The following is a 20,711-nucleotide window of genomic DNA, read 5'->3' on the forward strand; positions in this document are numbered from 1 at the left end:
GTCTTGACATATCCCCTTCAGGAGAAGGACATGCTTGTGGAAAGACAGCTGAAAGGGTTTCCCAGCCCAGCCAGCAGACTGGCAGTCATGTGCATCTGCCCTCAAAAAAAAAAAAAAAATCATCACTCTATCATTTCCAGTGGAACAAAATCGTACCAGCGCTGCATTGTGGTCCGCCGTGGAAAAGTAATTTGGGGGCAGTGGAGAGTTCCTCCACGTGTCTCTTCCCGCCTGTTGATGCCACCGACGGGGACGAGAACAAAACAAAACATCATTTCAACTTATTGCGTTCATCTCGCTCAGATCAGCAAGATAAAGCCTTGCGTGCTCCACTTTGTCGGCTCCAAAGCGTTAGATATTCTGATCATTTGCGTTCCGCACCCAACATCCTTCACGATCTTGAGATTTTTAACTCGACGCAAATTTGGCCAGAATCGGGCAAAGTCGAGCAATTTCGGTTGAGCTTCCGTGCGGTCTTTGCCGAGACAAACGTGATTACCGCTCGTCCGTTCACTTCTTGGATTCCAGCCTTTGTGGGACAGACGGGCCTGACCCCGCAACATGGTGCCACGTTCCTCGGAAAGGAAAAGACATTCCCGTTTTTTTTTTTTTTTGGGGGGGGGGGGCGGTGGGGGGCTCCGGTTGGATGAAGTCTGAAACGAAGTGACTGTCTGATTCCCGGTCACACGACCCAACGGAACGTTACGTCTCGTGAATCGGAAAAGTCCAGCTGGGAACAATGTGACGGAAGCCCTGCGCGCTACAGGTAGGAAAGTTGAACGCAGGCGCGCATGCAGAAAACAAATCAAGAACGTTCTGGAACGACTCGCTCCCATGATCCTGTTTCCACTGGAAATACATTAAACCAAGGAAGCTGGATCCCGTAAACGAGCGCCTCCATTGTAACCCTCAGGACCAGAAGCAGATGTGGAGTCTGGATTTGATGGAGGAGCGGACAAAGTGTTGCTTTAGCTACCGATGCGCAGAGTTTCTCTCAGCTTCTCTCTTCTCCCTGCCAACCGTTCTGACGTTGTCGAGAAAATTACAACTCACTGACGCTGAAGCCGCTTGCCCGGTCAGGCCAGTCAACCGGGGACTCGGCTGCTCAAGAACGGAGACAGTGAGTGGCTGAACCAAATGCTCCGCTATCATTGACGCCTTTTAAAAGCAAAATGATAATCGAGATGCTTTGAAGGGGGAATTTACAACATAATGTCAGTAGCTCCAAAAGGAATGGGTCAAAATTCTGCATCCAGTGACGTCTCTGAAAAGCAAATGGATGTGACATTCGCTTCAAACTCAATAAATGACTCATTCAAGAACTAAAAAAAAAAAAAGAGCAGGAAGCATTTTAGACAAACGTTTCCTGCCCTCAACTTGGGAAAGGGCGATAAGCGGGATGAAGACGACTTGACAGCGGAGGAAGTAGAGGCAGGCGACCGCCGAGCGCAGAGCGGGCCCGGCCCAAATGTCAGCGCCGCCGCTGTTTTCAATTAAAATGCGGTCCACGGGGCGGCTCGGGTGAAACGTCCTGGAAGACGTTTGGGAGCGGCTGGATTCGGAAGTGCGCATCCCGAACCGGGAATAAGTAACGTATTCCGACAGCCTCGGAAGTTTTGAGGCCTTGGTACGAGGACCAAATGCGGGACTGCTACAATTGAGCAACGACTCCGTGAAATATTGCCAATTTCGACCATCACACTAAAATCTTTGACGGCTTTACAAAACTCAAAAGCGCAAACATCGCGACGCAAATCCCCGAAACACGCGCTAATGTCACCACGACTCGGATAAGGCCGGGGGATGCCGTCTCCAAGTTCTCGTGAGCCCATTCCAAACACATAAATGTTGTTTAATCCCGCAGCATTCCCATCCTGTAAATGTTTGCATGGAGCCTCCTCTCCCCTTAATGGCAGATTCCGACCGCCAAAAAGAAACTCAGGAATGATGAAGCGCCAGCTGCTCTTTCTCCAGAATCTCGCGATCAGCTCGAGTCAGACGAGCCCACGCCCTTTGGCCTCTATGCACAAAGAACTGTCTTGTTTCATTTTATTCCATTGCTGTCATCTCGCGACTTCCCTCGGAATAATAACAACAATAATAGTCAAAAAAAATCCCCGAAATGATTGGGGGAAAATAAACAACAAAGTGTTAATTTCCATTGTAATATTCTCTCTGCTCTTTGCCATCTCCTGACATTATCAACGTTCGAACCCCGCCGACGCGGGAGTGACATCAGCATCCCCCAGACCCTCTTAACAACCTTGACCTCTGACCGATGACTCACCGCTTCTCCACCGACCGACTTCCCAAAATAAGTGCTCCCTTTCTTATTCTTTTTGTCTTCCCACGCACACCTTTCCCCGCAGCCGCTCGCTTTTCGCGGAAACGCGAGCCCCGCTACACAATTTGTCTTTTTCTCCACCGAAGACCCACTAATCCGGTTTACTGCCTCGTCCGGACGGGGCTCGCTTAAATGAACTGGAACGCTCCCGGGGTGGAATAAAACACCGCTTCGCAAGGGAGGAAATACGGTACAAGCGCGTGCACTTCGAGGTTGGCCAAAACAAAAATGACTTCATTGTTGGAAAATGTTTTGAATACCACGTGTTGATTTTTGTTCACGTTGCATAATGTAGTCAAAATGATTTTCAAAGTCCAGCGGGAGTACCACCAGTGGTCTATGAAGGAATCACAGAAATGAATCAAAACGTTTTAACATGACGAAATCAAACATGTTAGAATGGCGTGTGTATCTGTTTATTTTTCTAAAATCCACCACAGCACATTTTTTAAGCACAGTTTGGTTGTATTTAACATTTAAGCACAGTCATGCATAGTTACATGAAAAATCTCATCGGTTTAGATGTCAAGGCGCTGCTAATATCGATGTTGAGGGTCTTCTTTCTTCTTTTCCTTTCGGCTTGTCTCGATTAGGGGTCGCCACATCCTCCTCACTAACACCCTCAGTCTTCTTGTTCTCCCTCACCACATCCATCAACCTTTTCTTTGGTCTTCCTCTCGCTCTTTTGCCTGGCAGCTTCATCCTCAGACTCTCTCGCCTCTGGACATGTCCAAACCATGGCAGTCTGCTCTCTCTAACCTTGTCTCCAAAAGATCCAACTTTGGGTTGTCCCTCGAATGAGCTCATTTCTAATCCTATCCAACCTGCTCACCCCGAGCGAGAACCTCAACATCTTCAATTCTGCCAGCTCCAGTTCTACTTCCTGTTGTTTCTTCAGTGCCACCGTCTCTAATCTGTACATCATGGCCGGCCTAACCACTGATTTATACACTTTGCCCTTCATCGTAGCGGAGACGGTCACATAGTACACCAGACACCTTCCGCCAACTGTTCCACCAGGCTTCGACCCGTTTCTTCTCTTCATCTTACCACACTCACCATTCCTCTGTATTGTTGACCAAGTATTTGAAGTCGTCCACGCTCGCCATCTCTTCTCCCTGGAGCTTCACTCTTCCCCCGCCGCCCCTCTCATTCATTCATGTTTGACTTCGACTAATGTTCATTCCTCTCCTTTCCAGTGCGTGCCTCCATCTTTCTAATTGTTCCTTTCACTGCAGATCACAATATCACCTGCGAACATCATGGTCCAAGGGGATTCCAGTAGAACCTCGTCTGTCAGCCCATCCATTTCTCCTGCAGACAGGAAGGGGCTTAGCGCGGAACCCTGATGCAGTCCCACCTCTTTCTAATTGTTCCTCCACCTGCCACCCAAATATCGATGTTGAGGGTATTTTGTTGTTATTTATTTGACAATAAGCACCACGTGACTACTTTCAAATGGAACGAATTCCTTTGGTGTTTATTGGCACAATGACCGTTTGAGGGCGTCTTTGAGGGCAAAAAGCTTTAATTAGGCAAACCCTTCAAGCGTAAGGAATTCTTAAATCTATTTCCATGTTGTCATGTTCCCATGTCTCTCCGGTCAGGCCTGGTGTCTTGCTGTCTCGTGCCGTAACGCAACGTAGTCATTTGCGGGGTTTCCTTGCCGGGCACGGCGTCCAAATATGCGCCTGGCAGTACGCAGCGGTTACATTCGGCTCGCCCCAGAAGGAAGTAACTGACCGTTAATCATCTTTTATTGTGCGGGGGGGGGGGGGGGGGTGTTGAATCGCGTCGTACGGGGGCTCACGGCCATGTACGTGTTTTCTTCTCGGATGTCGCAACTTGCAACGTTCGAGTCACTAAGCCGGTGCGCATCTGCTGAAGCATTCAGTAAAGTTGGCAGACGGGCGTGATATCATGTCTGGATCGAAGTACGACGTCGGGGATGAATGCGCCACACTGTCAGGAGCGATCCAATTTCAAAGAAATACAAAAAAAAAAAGGGAAATTCAGTCATAGTTCAGGAGTATTCTGTGCTTGATTTATAAGTCATCCCGAGAAAAAAATATCAACTGTCCCCTGTTTGTGTCTTTGTTCAGGAGAAATGTTTGACGCTATCAGCTCCAGGAATGCCAATGTTTTGTCTTGTATTTCTTTCTGCTGTTATCATTCCATTATTTTGATTTTCTGGGGGGAAGTTATGGGAGCATGTGATATTTTTTCTGAGCACTGTAAGTTAGAAAAAAAGGGAAACTGTCTGATTTTATGAGGTGTTTTTTTTTTTTTTTTAAAAAACAAGTATCCGTAGCCCTGCTACTTATACGACTTTTTCCAACTCTGCAGAGGAGCACAGACATCCTCCACTAGAGCACAAGACAAATGACCCCAACCTGAGCAAAAAGCCCCCCCCCCCCCCCCCCCCACAACCAGGAGACATCCAATTACAGTTTTTCCTCCTTTGAAACGACTCCCAAGAGCTGTCCCGGGAGCACCACCGACCTGCGAACGGGGGCAGGGCAGGAGGGGGTCGTCAGTCCGTCCCAATTAGCCCGTATGGCACGCGGGCCGAGCGAGGGGGCGAGTCAAGGCCGGACGCTCCCCCGTTGGCGCGCGCCCATCCCGGCGGTGCTATCTTTTCAAACCTCCCCTCTTCCTGCGTCTTTTTAAGGCTCATCAGTCGGATGAAAGGTATTTCCTCTGAGTCACCGCTTTGTTCCTCTTCGCGCTCCCCTCTCAAAGAACCCCGACACGCAATGCCGCGGCCCGCCGTAACCTCGCGGCCACCGATTGAGTTACGCGGATCAGCACAGGAGGACCATTTGGGAGAGGCACGCATAACTCGAGTATTTTGTCCCACGTATGACGGCAAAGTTAAAAGGGGGAGCGAGTGCCTGACTAATACCGGATGGTCGTCGAGAGGAAGACGCAACGCATCCCACACGCGCAAGGCCAGCAAGCGCCACTTCATCAAATAGATGCAAAAGAAAAAAAAAATCATTTTCTTCAGTTTGCCACCTGCTACTGTTTCTCCACACAGCTTACTACGCCCCCACCCCACCAAAAAAAATAAAAACAGAGTTAAGTCTGATTCCGTACAATTGTGGTCTTCCCCAATCTGTCCCCACAAGGTTGAAAGCATTCTTCTTCTTTTTCTTTCGGCTTGTCCCGTGAGGGGTCGCCGCAGCGTGTCATCTTTTTCCATCTAACCCTATCTCGTGCATCCTCCTCTCTAACACCCACTTCATGTCCTCCCTCACAACATCCATCAACCTTTTCTTTGGTCTTCCTCTCGCACCTTTGCCCGGCAGCGCCCTTCTACTCTCTCGCCTCTGAACATGTCCAAACCATCGAAGTCTGCGCTCTCAAACCTTGCCTCCGAACTATCTAACTTTGGCTGTCCCTCTCATGAGCTCATTTCTACTTCTATCCAACCTGCTCGCTCCAAGCGAGAACCTCAACATCTTCATTTCTGCCACCTCCAGTTCTGCTTCCTGTCTCTAATCCGTACATCATGGCCGGCCTCACCAATGTTTGCTAAACTTTGCCTTCACCCTAGCAGAGACTCTTCTGTCACATAACACACGCGGAACCCCGATGCAGTCCCACCTCCATCTTAAATTCTACTGACACCCCTACGGCACATCTCACCGCTATTCTGCTGGCCTTATACATGTCCTGTACTATTCTAACATATTTGTCCGTCAAGGTTTAAAGTATGAAATGTGCAAAATGTGTCAGTTCCTTGAGTGGAATTAAAAGCTGACCAACCAAACGCGATTGCAACCTGTACAGAGTGACTAAGAAATGTGAAAAAGAATAAATTGAGGGGGTGCCACATCTGCTTCACTGCTGAGGTTCTGGTTTCGAATCCCGGGCTTCCTTGCGTGGCATTTGCATGTCCTTCCAGGGACTTCCATTTGCCACTTTCCCCCTCGTACTACGTTAGGAATGCTGAAAATAATTTGCTCTATCAAATGACTCAACTTCCTCAGAGCTCTTTTGTCTTCGTCTCCACATTTGGGCTTACAAAGTGAGGTGCCGCCGCTGCCGCCGCATCGCGCATGCCGATCTCGTGCCTCAACGGCGGAATGTCGCAGATCTGTTATTTCAGTCGTCAGGTCGGCAGGCTGAAATAATATCTGACGGCGCATTATCAATGAGTCGCGGCGGCCCAACAGCTTCGCGTGCGTGCGCTTGATGTCTGCCGCTATTAACGTCGCTCAACCGCATCCGATCTGGCCTCTTAAATGAGAAAACGCTAAAAGGTCACGTCGTCGTAATCTGCTGCGCAAACACTGACTTAATTTTGGGTCCAACAGTCAAAATACATGCGAGATGGAAGTGTTTGATGTGACTCATGCCGTGAGGCATGAATAGAAAAGGAAATCCGTAGTGGCAGTCAGATAAAAAAAAAATAAAATAAAAATAAGGGAGTCATGGAGTGCCCAAAACGTATAATTTACATAAACATGATGTCAGTCATCTCGGTTAATTTAACTTCTATCAAGTGAGAAAATAAAAGCCAATCCAAGAGAGTCTAACGTGAGACAATCGTTAACGAAGGCACAGGAATGGTCAAACTTGCTTAACGTGATTAGTCCCGGCTCGGTTATATAACGGGCAAGGGCATCGTCATTCCTCAACATAGCTCCCGTCCGGTCTCTGCAGATAAGCCTCCGCGGCGATAACACGGTTGCACTCAGGTCCGCCGAGACGGTCGGAGGCGGAAGAAGATGAGTTTAATTGGCTAATTTAACCCCGATCGTTGCGCTCCGCCGGGCCGTTTGAGAATAGGCTCGGATTAAAAGGAGACGCTGATTGCTGCCTTCAAGGTCGCAGGCGGGCTGAGGCGGCAGGATCTCAGTTCTTGCGCTTGAACGGCGGCATATAATCGTGTGCACGTGAAGTTAATTTACAACATAAGCAAGCGTGCTCAACTCCAGGCATGCTTGGACTGGATAACTTTATTAATAATAATCATCATCCATTCATGTTCATGGTGGATCAGCTGTAAAACGCTGCCCTCACAATTCTGAGGTCCCGGGTTCAATCCCGGACCCGCCTTGTGGAGTTTGCATGTTCTCCGGTTTCCTCCCACATCCCAAAATCATGCAACATCAATTGGACACTCTAAATTGCCACTAGGTGTGATTGTAAGTGCAGCTGTTTGTCTTCATGTGCCCTGCGATTGGCTGGCAACCAGTTCAGGGTGTACCCCGCCTCCTGCCCGGTGACAGCTGGGATAGGCTCCAGCATGCCCCGCGACCCTCGTGAGGATAAGCAGCAAAGAAGATGGATGGATGTGAATAAAGATGATGTAAAAAGTCTATACCTCGGATATTTTTATTTTCTTTGCTTGCCAAAGTGGGATTTAAGAAAATTAATCCATCGATTCATCCATCCATCCATCCATCCATGCATTTTCTTCACCGCGTATCCGCACGAGGGTCGAGTGCTGGAGCCTATCCCAGCTGTCAACGGGCAGGGTACACCCTGAACTGGTTGCCAGCCAATCACAGGGCACATGGAGACAAACAGACACACTCACAATCACACCTAGGGGCAATTTAAAGTGTTCAGTTTTTGGAATGTCGGAGGAAACCGAAGTGCCCGGAGAAAAACCACCCAGGCACGGGGAGAACATGTAAAGCCCATACAGGCGGGTCCGGGATCGAACCGGGACCTCAGAACTGTGAGGCCAACGGTTTACCAACTGATCCACCGTACCGCCATACAAAATTAATATTGGTGTTCAATATTTAAAATTAAAGGTGTGATTGTGTGTGTGGGTGTTTATCTCTATGTGCCCTGCGACTGGCTGGCAACCACTTCAGGGTGTACCCCGCCTCCTGCCGGTTGATAGCTGGGATAGACTGCAGCACTCCCTGTGACCCTAGTGAGGATAAGCAGTGAAGAAAACGAGTGGATGGATGGCATTCATGTTCAGTGACTGATTGACTCAGCATTCACTCAAAACTGCAACGATGAATTCAGCTGCAGTGAGTGGCATAACAATCATTATTCTTCTATATCACCTAATAATTTTTTTTAACCTGCACCACGTTTGAATCAGAGTAAAATAAGTCCTACAAAGTTTGTCATTATTTTTTTAATGATAACATTTGAAGAAGAAAAAATAAAAGCTACATCCTATTTTCCACATGGATTTATCCATGAGTCGATCTTTGAAAAAGAGGGGGGGGGGGGGATAATTTCCAGCAACATCATCGGGCCACGATTGGGCGCCCCGCCCCCGGGGGTAGCAGAGGTGGCGAGGGGCGTCACCGCGTAATCTGCGCGGCGCGCTTATATGTGACGCCGGAGCCGCTCTCAGCCATCGGAGTGGAGAGAGACGCACCGGCGACACTTGGGACGTAAACCGGCAGCGGATCCACGCGGAGAACAACACAGCGAGCAGCCAGCGGAAGCAGTGCGGGGGGGGTGAAAACCACGCAGCAATGCAGTCGCTATACAGGCACCTGCTCAGCCTGCTGCTCGTCAGCAGCCTGCAGCTCCAGCAGCTCACCGAGGGCTGCTCGTGCGCCCTGACGCACCCGCAAGACGCCTACTGCAACTCCGACATCGGTAAGCGACGCTGGCAGCGCACAACGCACGCGTTTAAACCAAAAACAAAAAAAAAACTGCTCCCGTTTCACTCACTTATTCAAATTCGCTTGCATATCCACTGCTTATAATCCAACTCAGAAGATTATTTCCGAATGAAATTGACGGCTGAGCACGAAAAACGGGACCGCGTCAAGTCCGGAGTGGCTCGAGGAGAGTTTCGGACACGCGTGCCAAAAGTTTTATGGATTTCGGCCATCATCTGAGCGTTTGAAGTTGAGGTGCATTGCATGCAAAACATTTCAACTTGGTCGTAGATTTTATCCGCACTGCAACCTCAGCATTCGGGCCGGGATTTCGTTGTAATTTATGAACCCAGTCAGTCTCTCGGCGTGCGTAGACAAAGTTGATTTATTGAGTAGTTTGATTATTATCGAAAGGAAACTTGCACGCTGCATGTCGGAGGAGCGCTCACAGCTTCAGAAAAAGTTTTTTTTTTTTTTTTTTTTAATTTAAGATTCGACTTGGAACCGAACTTGGCTCTTCACCTCTCCGCGGATCAGCTGCTCTCCCCATTCATAGTCGAAGGAGAAACGTGTTATTTGTCTCCTTCCTGGTAAAAAACTGTCATTCCCAAAACACATGACGCCATCACGAGGCACTGTAAAAAGAAAGGGGGCGGGAAAAAAGAGGTCTAACCTCGATGCAACCTTCGTCAAACAATCATCTCTTAGTCCAAAGCAAGCACGCAGACGCACAACCATGTGTCACCTTGGGAGTCCTGGTTTGTGCAGCTGTGGCCTCGCGCGAGCACACGCGCAGCGCGCACGCAAATGCTTCACTTCTGATTATGTTGCACTTAGTAGTTATCACCACTAGGGGCTGATAGGAGTCATTTTTCATAAGATGTGCCTTTTGTCCTTCATATAGAATGTCAAACTTGTTTAGGTTGCGGGCCAAGTTGTCGTTCTGGGCCGCTTAGAACTGTGAAAAGTGCGACTGTACATGATGGGAAAGCGAAAACATCACTCGTCTCAAATATTATGCTGTAAAACCACCGCTGGTAGTTCCCCCCCCCCCCCCACATTCAAACAAGTTAAGTTTGACGCAGTGCCAGAAGCAACTTGCTAACCATGACATGTGACAGGCAGAGGCTGAGCCTCACTGTTGTTGTTTACCGAGTTAGATGTGTTTTGAATGTTTTGGAGCAAAATATGTATTGTTACGCACCTAATAATCGCCGGCTAGTATTGCAGACATGACTTCTGCATTCATTCAGTATGACACCTCTGATATTATTGCTAAATATTGAAATCGCATGTGATTACTGACATTAAAAATAATAATAATCTTTGGATTCCCCGGTCGGTACGCCTCCGAGCGCTCCGTGTTTACAATTCCGCTGCCGGTCACGTCTGCCAGAATCGCACGACCCCGTGAGCTGGATTTGAGAGATTGCGAGATGACAGGAAAATGGGAAAACCACATGAGAGCGGCGCCCCGAGCGGCTCTCGCGAGCACACGCCGCTGCGTGGCGCCCGTGCTCGCGTCACCTGACGCTCGGCCGCAACTTAATCGGAAGGGAATTGGATCGACATTTGAAAAGAGCCATAAAATGCCTGATGTCATCAATCCTGCAAGAGGCTTAGTGGGAGTGAAAAGGCTGTTTTTGCATCCCTCTCTCCCAGAGAGGTTCAGATCTTTCTCAGAACTGAGACCAGATCAGAGTCGGCAGATTCAGAATCTGGAACCGACGTTGATCGGGGACGGCCATCAATTACGAGCCACTCAAAATCTCTTTCCCACGTTCCCGTTTTGATTTGCGACCTTCTGAAACAGCAGCTGGACGTGGAATCGCAAATTCCTATTTTGAAGTTGAAAATTCTAATTAAAAAAAAAGTAATAAATTGAGAGGAATGTTCCTGTTACGCAAAAGTCTTCAAACATTACATTTTCTGACAGGTCAGGTTGCGTGCACCGCCGAAGCTTTTCAACCAGGAGTCGGTGCAGGAAAAAAGGAAGAAAAAAAAAAAACCCAAGAGGTTTGAGGCGCTTATGCCGCGGGGGAGAAACTCTCTAATTCCCACTGACAACATCAAAGGTGACAGGCCTGAATCTTCCCAATTTACGAGCCGCGCTCCAGTTCAAAGCGTTGCGCTCTTGTTTTCGCGGCCTTGACCCGTAATCGCCCGCAGCCGCTCGATTTCCAGAATCTCAATTAGCGTTGCAAACTGGGTTGTCGCAGTTTTGTTTCTTGTCAGCGGCCGTTCGTTATCTGCAGAGTGCATCTTTTTGAGGCATACGTTTGAATTTAGCACAGCGAGAGAGAAATCTTTGGTTGTTGTGTTCTCTGGTTTTGACCGTTCCCGACGCGAGAGAATAAAACTTTCCTAATACGCACCTGAGCATCAGGCAGCTCATGATCGTCTCCTTTGAGATACCTAGTTGGTAACCTGGCAGCAGAATTGGACCCTTCACCCGAATGGAATATTCCTCCATCGCCACATTCGTTCCCAAGAACCTTGCGGGTGACGTTAGCCAATCCACAGTGTACGTTTGGTGTGAACCAGGTCACTTGTAGGGGATTAGTGCGATTCGTGTTTATGCCGGGTCCGGGATTGACGGTCAGGCACTGAGAGTAACAGCTCCCGCCCTGTGTCAAGCAAGTAGTGCTTTAAAACTTTGCATAACTCGAGGCTTAGTGACCAGGTTCTCCTGGTACTAATGATCGAGCCCTGACGCGAACCCTGGGAAAAAGTCACAGGCCCGCAAATGTTTTACAATTGCCTGAAACTTCTTCTTCTTCTTTTCCTTTCGGCTTGTCATTGGCATCTTAGATGAACGCATATTTGTTTGGCACACTTTTACGGCGGATACCCTTCCTGACGCAACCCCGCTACCTTAAACTACGACCCTAAAACATTTTAACATGATTTGAAACTAATGATCGTGACACGAAAGTGGCTTGTGATTTGATTTTGGGGAAAAAAAAAAAAAACACACGTGGGGGTCCAAACTTTATGTAACTTCCCAACCCAGGCTAAACTTACGATATATTAGCTTGTCTCTCGGTCGGACTGTATCGTTTCAAGATACTTCCTTGACACTGATGACCGTTTCCCCATTTAAACGGCGCTGGCCGGCATCTTAGGGGGAGCGTTAGCCACAGTCTTCCCTCAAGTGACTTCAAAGACAAAGGTTTCAGATTCCGTACACGGCTGACGTGCTTTGTCCCCTCGGACAAACGTATCAAATGTCGCACTCGTCACCGCCCTTTCCGACGCTCGCGAGGAGTTTCAATATTTCAAACAACCGGCCCGGAGCTCACCGACAATTCAACGAGCGGTCACCGACCACCTTCATGTCGCCGAGGACATAATGCATCGATGATGAATTCAACAAGACTGACTTTAGCATTCACGGGTGGGGGATGGGGGGTGGGGGGGGGGCATTGGGACAATTCAACCAAGACTCAAGTGGAATGCAATTAGCAACTCAAAGAGAGCTAACAAAGATGGCATCCATTAGGCAAATGGGCTGAACTTTGAAAGTTTCCTCCGTCCCGCATTATCAGTCCTGATGAAAACTCGGGCTGCAGTTTTTCAAACCTCTACAGCAGGGATTCATTTCCAGTGTTTATTTTTGAGCGTGGTAGTGTGTCATCCTGAGAATTCCTCTTCCGCCCACTCGCCTCCCCAAACTTGGACCGCTTTTCTGCATGCTAAAAAAAAAAATAAAATAAAATCATCCGTCGCCCGCCTTCCGCCTCGCGCTCGCGCACATGCCCCGCAAAAGCGAATGAGTAACCGCGTTTTGTCCGCCGCATACTACGTAGGCCGAAATGAATGTTTAACTCAATTACAGGCTTACCTTAAGATGAAGCATTCGCATCGAGCTTGTGTAATCCTCCCGCTTTCGGCGAGAGATAGCGAGAGAAATTAATTTGCTCGACAGACGCCCGGTTACCTCTCTTATCTCGGATAAGCCTCCCACTGATGAAAATTGATGTCACATCCTCTGCGTCGGATGAATGTGCGTCACAGCTGCGGTGTCAGGACAGGCTGACGTGAGATCACTTTTTAGAAATGGGTTAAAGAAACACCCGTAAAGCGGACTTTTGGCGCGGCGAGGTTTTCCGTAAATATCAGAGGTCGGGGGGGAGTCTGAGAAATCCTCCGTCGCCGGAGCAGCTGAGGGCCTCCGCGCATTCCTCGGGTTGATAGCACCACCGCCGGCCAATTAGCGGCTGCTGTCCAACAAAAGGGGCTTCTTTCTGGAGGTACTTGAGTGAAATCAGCTGACGGCGCTTTCCCTTCAAACGCTGACTAACGTGTTTCTCCCGAGGTCTGGTTTCGTAGGGAAAAACGAGCATTTGGGGGTGAAGCTCGAAAAAGAAGTCACAGAGTTAAAAGGATCTTGTTATAGCTGCACGATCCTCTTTAAACGGGATTTGGTTCTTCGGTAATTAGTCGGAAAAAGGTTTGAAATAGCATTTGGATACATCTTGGAGAGGTCACACAAGTCATGGTGCAATATTCCAGATGAAGAAATGCGGCGTAGCTCAATTTCATCAGACCCCACAACAATTCTCGTCTTAAATCAGGACCTTCACAATCTCGCCATTGATTCCTTTAAGGGTTTAATTTCTGTCCCCATTTCCGTTTTCCTGGAGCTATTTCAGTTCGGCAAATCCAAAGCAGGCGGCCGGGACGCCAGATGCCTTCATCCCCGCGGTTGAATAGAGTGGAATAGGCTCCACACATTTCACCCCCCCCAACCCCCTTTCTGGGGAATGTGAACCCCCAAAGAATGTTGGGAGGAAATTCCACAGGCGGAAGATAACAAGCACGGTCAGCGTTTAGTTGTGTCTGCGGCTGCCGGGCTGTGGGCAGCAGGTGAACTTCAGAGAGGACTGATCTCTGATGCGGGACCCCCAGGTCTGCTTGGGTTCAATTTACCGTCTCAAAGCATCTTGCTTCGGCGAGAGGGAAAGCAAACAATTCGCCGCCGGGAACATGAGGGTCTTACGCGTAGATAAAGACTTTGTGAGTCCCTGATCTCAATATAGAAGGCAATTCAAAAGTTCAGTTCTGATATGTCAGCCTGATATGACTGAGTATTTTTTTTTGTGACACCACAATGGGGCTCTTACTATTATCTAACGGAGTAAATAAAACTCTAAATGTCTCTTTAGCGTTTCCCCCTCATTTGCCCTGCTTGGCAAACAGCAGCAATGCAGAAAATCGGATAAACGGATTAACCGTGGTGCCAACCTGGTCCTGAAGTGGTATTTATCTGTCCTTTTTAATGGCTCTTACCGGCCAGGCCACGCTGAGCTCAAAGCCGGACGCCTGATAAAATGTGACAGTTTGTCGGAATCAGCTACAAAAGTTGGTGACTAGGTGCTCCCTCTCTCTCTCTCTCTCTCTCTCTCTCTCTTTCTCTCTGTAGTCATTCGCGCTAAAGTGGTGGGCAAGAAGCTACTGAGCGACGGGCCTTTTGGAACGATGCGCTACACCGTCAAGCAAATGAAGGTGAGACGATCTTGAAACTTTTGACCAATCTTTTTCTTGCATTTTCTTGAAATTTGTTCAATCGCGGCACAATGTTCTTTTCCCCAAGTTGATTACTTTTATTGGGATAACGCCAGCCAGCGTTACGAGGCAGCGGTCCACCGCGGGTCTCGCCGTTTGACAGATTGACGACGACGTCGCGGAGAAGCGCATCGCTCCCCATTTTCTTACATAACGCCGCATATTTCTCAGAGATGCTGACATCAGCCCGTCGCTTACACGGGAGCCGGGCTGCGGGATTACGGGGCTTTGCGGGCATTACGTCTCAACCGAACTCCTCGCGCAAACATTCCAACGGTCCGAGCGCAAGCGGTGAGGAATGCGTGAAATGCTCTTTTTGACATTGGGTTGCATTTTGATGGGAAATTAATCTCTCGGTTTATTTACTTGAACTCCAGTCTGCTCATTTGTAAACAGGAGTGTTCCATGTGAGCTAATTAAGCATGCATTTCTTTCCAATTTTAAACAGATCCGATGAGAAAAATGCCGTCCCGGAGCCCCCAAACCTACGGGGCTTAAGTAACAGTTTGTTCTGGGAGCGGGAAAGTCTAAACACGGATTTCCTGTTGTTCCCAGACAAATAAATTGCGCCGGAGAAAAGCTGACGGTTCTCAGGGCAAACACTGACTCCGCATACCTGAGCTAAAGAGAGAGCGCCGAGGTCCGCGGCTTAGCCGCGAATATCGGGACGGCTTGCCAGCGCAGCATCAAAGTCGAAGCACATTACGCGACATAATCGTGTTATCTGTGATTTGGTTAGGAGCGCTGCACTAATACGCCTTTCTCCCACAAGGCATTCCTTAAGGAATGTCATCTGATAAAGCCGACGTGCTTAATTTCATAGCCGATTATTTATTTTGGGGGCTAAGTAAGGGGCGCAGTGCCAGTGCGAGGGTACGGCACGGCACACGTTGTGTGTGTGTGTGCTTTTTTTTTTTTTTTTTTTGATCTGTTAAACGTCGTTTGACCCAAGATTCTCCTCTGATGTCTGACAGATGTACAAAGGCTTCGAAAAAGTCCAGCATGTGCAGCATATTTACACGGACGCTTCGGAAAGCCTGTGCGGGGTCAAGTTTGACATCAACAAGTATCAGTATCTCATCACAGGTGAGTTGCGAAACAGTTTTGGTCTTGCAGAGTATTATCCGAGTAATCCAAAAAGCTTCCTACGCCCTGGATAACTGGCGCCGTATTACATCCACAAAAGTGTTGAGACATACCTCAATTAAATAATGGGGGGTTAGACTAAGCTACTTAGTTGGCGCTTTGGCTTGATTCTTGGGGCATATTGCACAATTTCATGCTTACAAACTATGTGGGAATAGTTTTGGAAACACCAGGGTGACCTTTCGACACTCCTGCAGGCCATCGATGGAGTGGAACAGGGGTGTCTAGACTTTTTTTTTTTTTTTTTTTAACCCTAAGATCTACTTTTCAAGCAGCCAGCCTCTCACGAGCTTTAAGAAAACCGTTTTAAGATTAATGTTATGTTGCCTCCTATATTTAAAACACAGAATTAGCATTTTGTGCACTGTATTGTCTGTGCTTTCATGCTGGATCAGGCTGTAACAAAGGTGGAATTTTAAAATGACACACCATCTCATCCTGCACTTTCTACTTTGACTTCAGACCAGACCTTTCCCACTCGAAAAAGAGAAAATGTCATCCAGTTTAACTACTTTTTCTTTGATTATTCATGTACTCTGACAGTCATTGGATCTTAAAACAACAGCATTTCTTTTTTCAAACTTTCTTCATTAATATCGAAAGTAAACATAATCAGCACGTCTAGCTCGTCTTCACTCAACGTTGCCTAGACTGTGTTGCTAACTAAAGCAGCGGTGGTGCACGCTGTTATTATAAAACACATTGATGTGCTGCGTAAGGACTGTAACATTTGTAATTATGAGTGTACATCTTTAAGAGTGTGTGTGTGTGTGGGGGGGTGTAAGGTAAAGTAAAGTTTTTTTTTTTGTTTGTTTTTTTTTGTTTTTTGGCACGCGGTCCCGCGATCGACCAAGACTGCCTCGCGATTGAGTGGCATTAAGCACCCCTGGTATGGAAGATCAAACAACACTACCAGTCTCTGGTCAAAATTGGATTTCCCTTCACATTTTAGTTTCTAGTAATTCAACAGTTCAGTCTACATGGATTCAAAAATAAAAAAGGAATCTATATGAGCAACACACCGAGTAAATCAGATGAAGACTTATGATTTCCTGTTACTGGTTGCATCTGAGAACAGAATGCTTTGAAGGGTCTCTGAAGGGAACTCCAAAATCGACTACTTGAGTGCAACTGTCAGAACCCAGAGGGAACTTTTGAAAGTTGTAATTACAAGCGAGCAGGATGCGACTATTTTTCAATGCGGGCGTTTTGTGACAACAGACGTTCAGTTTACTTTGGAGCCCGCTGCGCTTGGCATACGTAACCGACGTTAAGCTCTGACCTGTACATACTGTAACTGCATCCCCGTGGTGCTGGCGAACCGGCTCCAGGTTGCTAGGGGACGGCGGCTATGTTTTTTCGGGCCCGGGTGCGAGTGAAGTCACCGCGGCTCTCGGGGGCGTCTATATTAAGGCGCGCATATGATCACAGGCGATTTAAACACACAGGCATGCGAGAGGGGCGTCTTCAGCTTTCTATGATGGCTTCAGTATTTCAGGAGGGCGTCTCGCACTCTACGCAGTTTTAGAAGTGGGCTACGGACTCCATTAACTCCTGTGCGGGGATGCGGGGCGAGCTGGAGGTTCGCAGGGATGGAAGGGAGAAAAACAAATACTCGAGGGAGGTCAAATTCCAGCGTGTTGAAAACATGGTGAAGGGGGCATACGCTGACATATCCTGATGTTCCCGAGTGCCCTCGCGCTCGCCGTAGAGCACCTGTCTCAGGAGTCGGTAAGCCGCAAACAGTCCACGGTGCCAAAAATAGACGCGCGGTGACCTTTGGGTATTCACGAATAGGGGTGATGCTTTAATTGGGCGTACGCTAGGAGATGGTGTGACCGCACGTGGACGGATTGTGAAACTTTACAAAATGGGAAAGGGTCTTTGTGCTTCGAAAATGACCGGTTTGCTTGGGGTGCTGAGGATAGTCGTCCAGCCTGCGTACTACTACCAGGACTGCAGTTTTAAAAGTAACACACAGTGAGAATTAAGAATGAAATACTGTCTACAGAACTTTGATTCCAAGTCGGGGGTCATGATTGAGAAATGCTAATCGACAGACGTCCTTGACTATTTTCCAGGGCGGGTGTATGACGGCAAGGTGTACACGGGACTCTGCAACTTCAATGAGCGGTGGGAGCGCCTCTCGTTGGCCCAGAAGAAGGGCATCAACCACCGCTACCAGCTGGGCTGCAACTGCAGGGTGAGTGGAAACCAGTTAGGACGGGAAGGCCTCAAGTCCCGAGACAGGAAGAGGGGTTCACTCACACCGTCACGTATTATTTACGATTATAGGGGAAGGAAAACAGATCTTGAAAAGTCATTAAAGATCGTCCAGTGTTGCCGCTTAAGTCCACAACCTTGACGGTTACATTGCACATCCATGACACATAAAAACGAAGGGGTCTCCAGGATGTCTGCTCGCGTCATCGACTGCGGTGGATCCTTACAAAAACCCACTTGTTCCCGACACCTTTAGGAATCCGCCGCTGGCGTTTGGAAAAGTTGTTCAGCGCGTGAACCTTACAGTACAGCAAAGCGCTTCTCTTCCACTAATTAAAATGACTCCAAAGCGGGAAGTCACACATCTGTCAACCTTGGAGGACATTCTCTCCAACCTTTAAAACACCCAAATTGGGAAGTCGAAATTGCACTTAATTTGTCACATTCAGATCCAAACCAGCAGCTGGCGACCGCGACTTTCTGTCAATCGACGCCGTTTCCGTTCATTACCTCCTTGAGAGGTTAGACTGCGGAGATCTTCCTTTTTCCTTTTCACGCCCGTGGGGTTTTTGTGCTCGCACCTGGACCGGCGAGCGTTTAAAGACTCTTTTGGGAGCGACGAAAAAAATCATCCTGTCAATCGGTGGAAGCTCATTTAGCGTCGCGGGCCTCAATGGGTCGAATTTGGTTCTCGCAAAAAAAAAAAAACTGCCTTTTTCTGACACGGCAAGCAAAATCTTTTGCTTGTAATGATTGAAAAGACAGATTTATGTATTTACTTGAACATCGTACAAAAGGTGCAGTGTTTCCTCGCTAAAGCTTAATTTTTTGCCCGTACCCCAACTATTTTTCAGATCCTTTTTCTTGTAGGTGTGAGCCACAGAGGCCAATTAACTTTTCAGCATGTTTTTCTTTTAAAACATTGAGAAGACAGTAGCTGAAGGCACTGAACACACTCTCACAGAAGCTGCTGCCAACTACAGCTCACACCCAGAAACTCACACAAGGCCCCGCCCCTTTTTGCACAAACACCCAGCGCAAATTTTACAACTTCTCCATTTTTTGCTAAAATACATTTGCAATATTCTGAAGTGGGTGTGTTATATATTTCCTGAGATTTCCCACGAGGATTCTGACTCGTTTTTGTGCCCTCGCAGATTAAGCCCTGCCACTACCTGCCCTGCTTTGTGACCTCCAAGACCGAGTGCCTGTGGACGGACATGTTGTCCCACTTCGGCTACCCGGGCTACCAGTCCCGACACTACGCCTGCATCCAGCAGAAGGAGGGCTACTGCAGCTGGTACCGGGGCATGAACGCCCGCGACAAAACGGTCGTCAACACAACTGACCCCTGAACCTAGCACCCGCCCTGGCTGAACAGATATCGCCTCCCCCTCTTGACGCCATCTTGTCCCTTGTATAGTTATTGCAGGACTTCCAAAACCGTCCCATATTTAAGGGGGAGGGGGGGGGGGAATAGCCAATCCATTACAGTGCCTGTTTTGTAGCACTTCTGATTGACTTTTTCGTTCGTTTGTCGCTGTTGTACAGACTGCCCAGTCGAACTTTACAATTGATAAATCCGAAATACCATTGGGTTTCAAATCGGAACGTACGACCGCCATATTGGGATCTCAAGCTTTAGTGTAAATTCAAACAAACGGCATCATTTCAATCAATCAATGCTCACGGCCATCAAGGCAGGTTATTAATTGTCCCTTTAAAAAAAAAAAAAAAAAAAAAACGTACCATCTAACTTCACAGTACACTTGCAGTACTGTGCATTCTCAGTACAGCGCAGTAGATATTGATGGTGTTCATCACTGGAGGGCAAAATCATATGTTGGGGCACTGATGAAATCAGAGCAATGCTAAAAAATATATATATATTATAAATATAAATATGTCTGTTACAGTGCCGGCTCACGGAAAAGCTACACGTTGTCCAGAGATGGCCAGATTTTATTTTTTATTGTACATAAGCTACAGAAATTAATTATCAGCTAAACCGCAACCTCTGTAAGACATTTATTTATCTGGATCAGAAGGTAGATTTGCCGTGGATGTAAATATCTTTAAAAAAAAAAAAAAGAGAGAGAGAGAGAGAGAGAGAGAAACAACCAGTTTGTCCTGAACGGAAGACTCGCCGTCTTCGAGCTGAATGTCGTGTTGTTTTTTTGAATGAACAGAATATCCTCGTTTTGGTACTCTTCACAAACCGATCAACAATATACAGAGGCTTTTCGAATATTTTTCGTGTCTATTTTCAATCTTTTTTTTTGTACGGAAACGGTTTGAAATAGACGCATACACGCTATAAAACGTACCGGCGCTCTGCCGACAATTCATACTTTTTCTTCAGTTCATTCCGTGAAATCGGCAGGCGCGCATTTTGCCTCAGGATCGGAACCACGACCTTATCAGCGCCAAAACAGCGTGCGTGACTTTGAATGCGGCGCTCGACGCTTTAGCCCCATTGACACATTTCGTTCAGCCGATTTGAAGAACACTTTTTTTTTTTTTAATTCAGTATCAAACCGAGTACTTTTCACCACTGTGCGACAGTGTGCTATTTATATCAATCCACACTAAATTTAGTGATGAGGCGTTTCCTCTGAGGCGTTTGTGTGTCCTGTTCTGTGGTTCACATTTGTGTAAATATGCTGTCTCGACTTTGATCCTTATGGGGAGGAAAAAAAAAAAATCCAAATCAAGGAAACCGTGTATAGTCTGTGTGTAAACGCTGTTTCCTGAAGTATGGCTATTTTATATTTTTATAATAAAGATGAAATGAATATGACTTTGTGTGGGCATATGCTTCTCAATACTGTACTTTT

At 47.6% G+C, this 20,711-nt stretch overlaps 2 protein-coding genes across 7 annotated transcripts in view; one reads left to right on the forward strand and one right to left on the reverse strand.

Annotated features, from left to right (window-relative positions):
* The window catches only part of LOC133493130 (synapsin-3-like), a 159,166-nt gene that overhangs the window by 14,966 nt on the left and 123,489 nt on the right, over positions 1 to 20,711 (reverse strand). The gene's annotated exons all lie outside the window — the stretch shown is intronic.
* Positions 8,672 to 20,674, forward strand: LOC133493131 (metalloproteinase inhibitor 3-like). Its single transcript, XM_061806074.1, has 5 exons — positions 8,672 to 8,932; positions 14,363 to 14,445; positions 15,480 to 15,591; positions 17,733 to 17,854; positions 19,032 to 20,674. Exons 1-5 carry the CDS (start codon positions 8,806 to 8,808, stop codon positions 19,227 to 19,229), a joined length of 642 nt encoding a protein of 213 aa, XP_061662058.1. The 5' UTR covers positions 8,672 to 8,805; the 3' UTR covers positions 19,230 to 20,674.

The sequence above is a fragment of the Syngnathoides biaculeatus genome, chromosome 20 (genome assembly GCF_019802595.1).
Source record: "Syngnathoides biaculeatus isolate LvHL_M chromosome 20, ASM1980259v1, whole genome shotgun sequence".
Classification (NCBI taxonomy): Eukaryota; Metazoa; Chordata; class Actinopteri; order Syngnathiformes; family Syngnathidae; genus Syngnathoides; species Syngnathoides biaculeatus.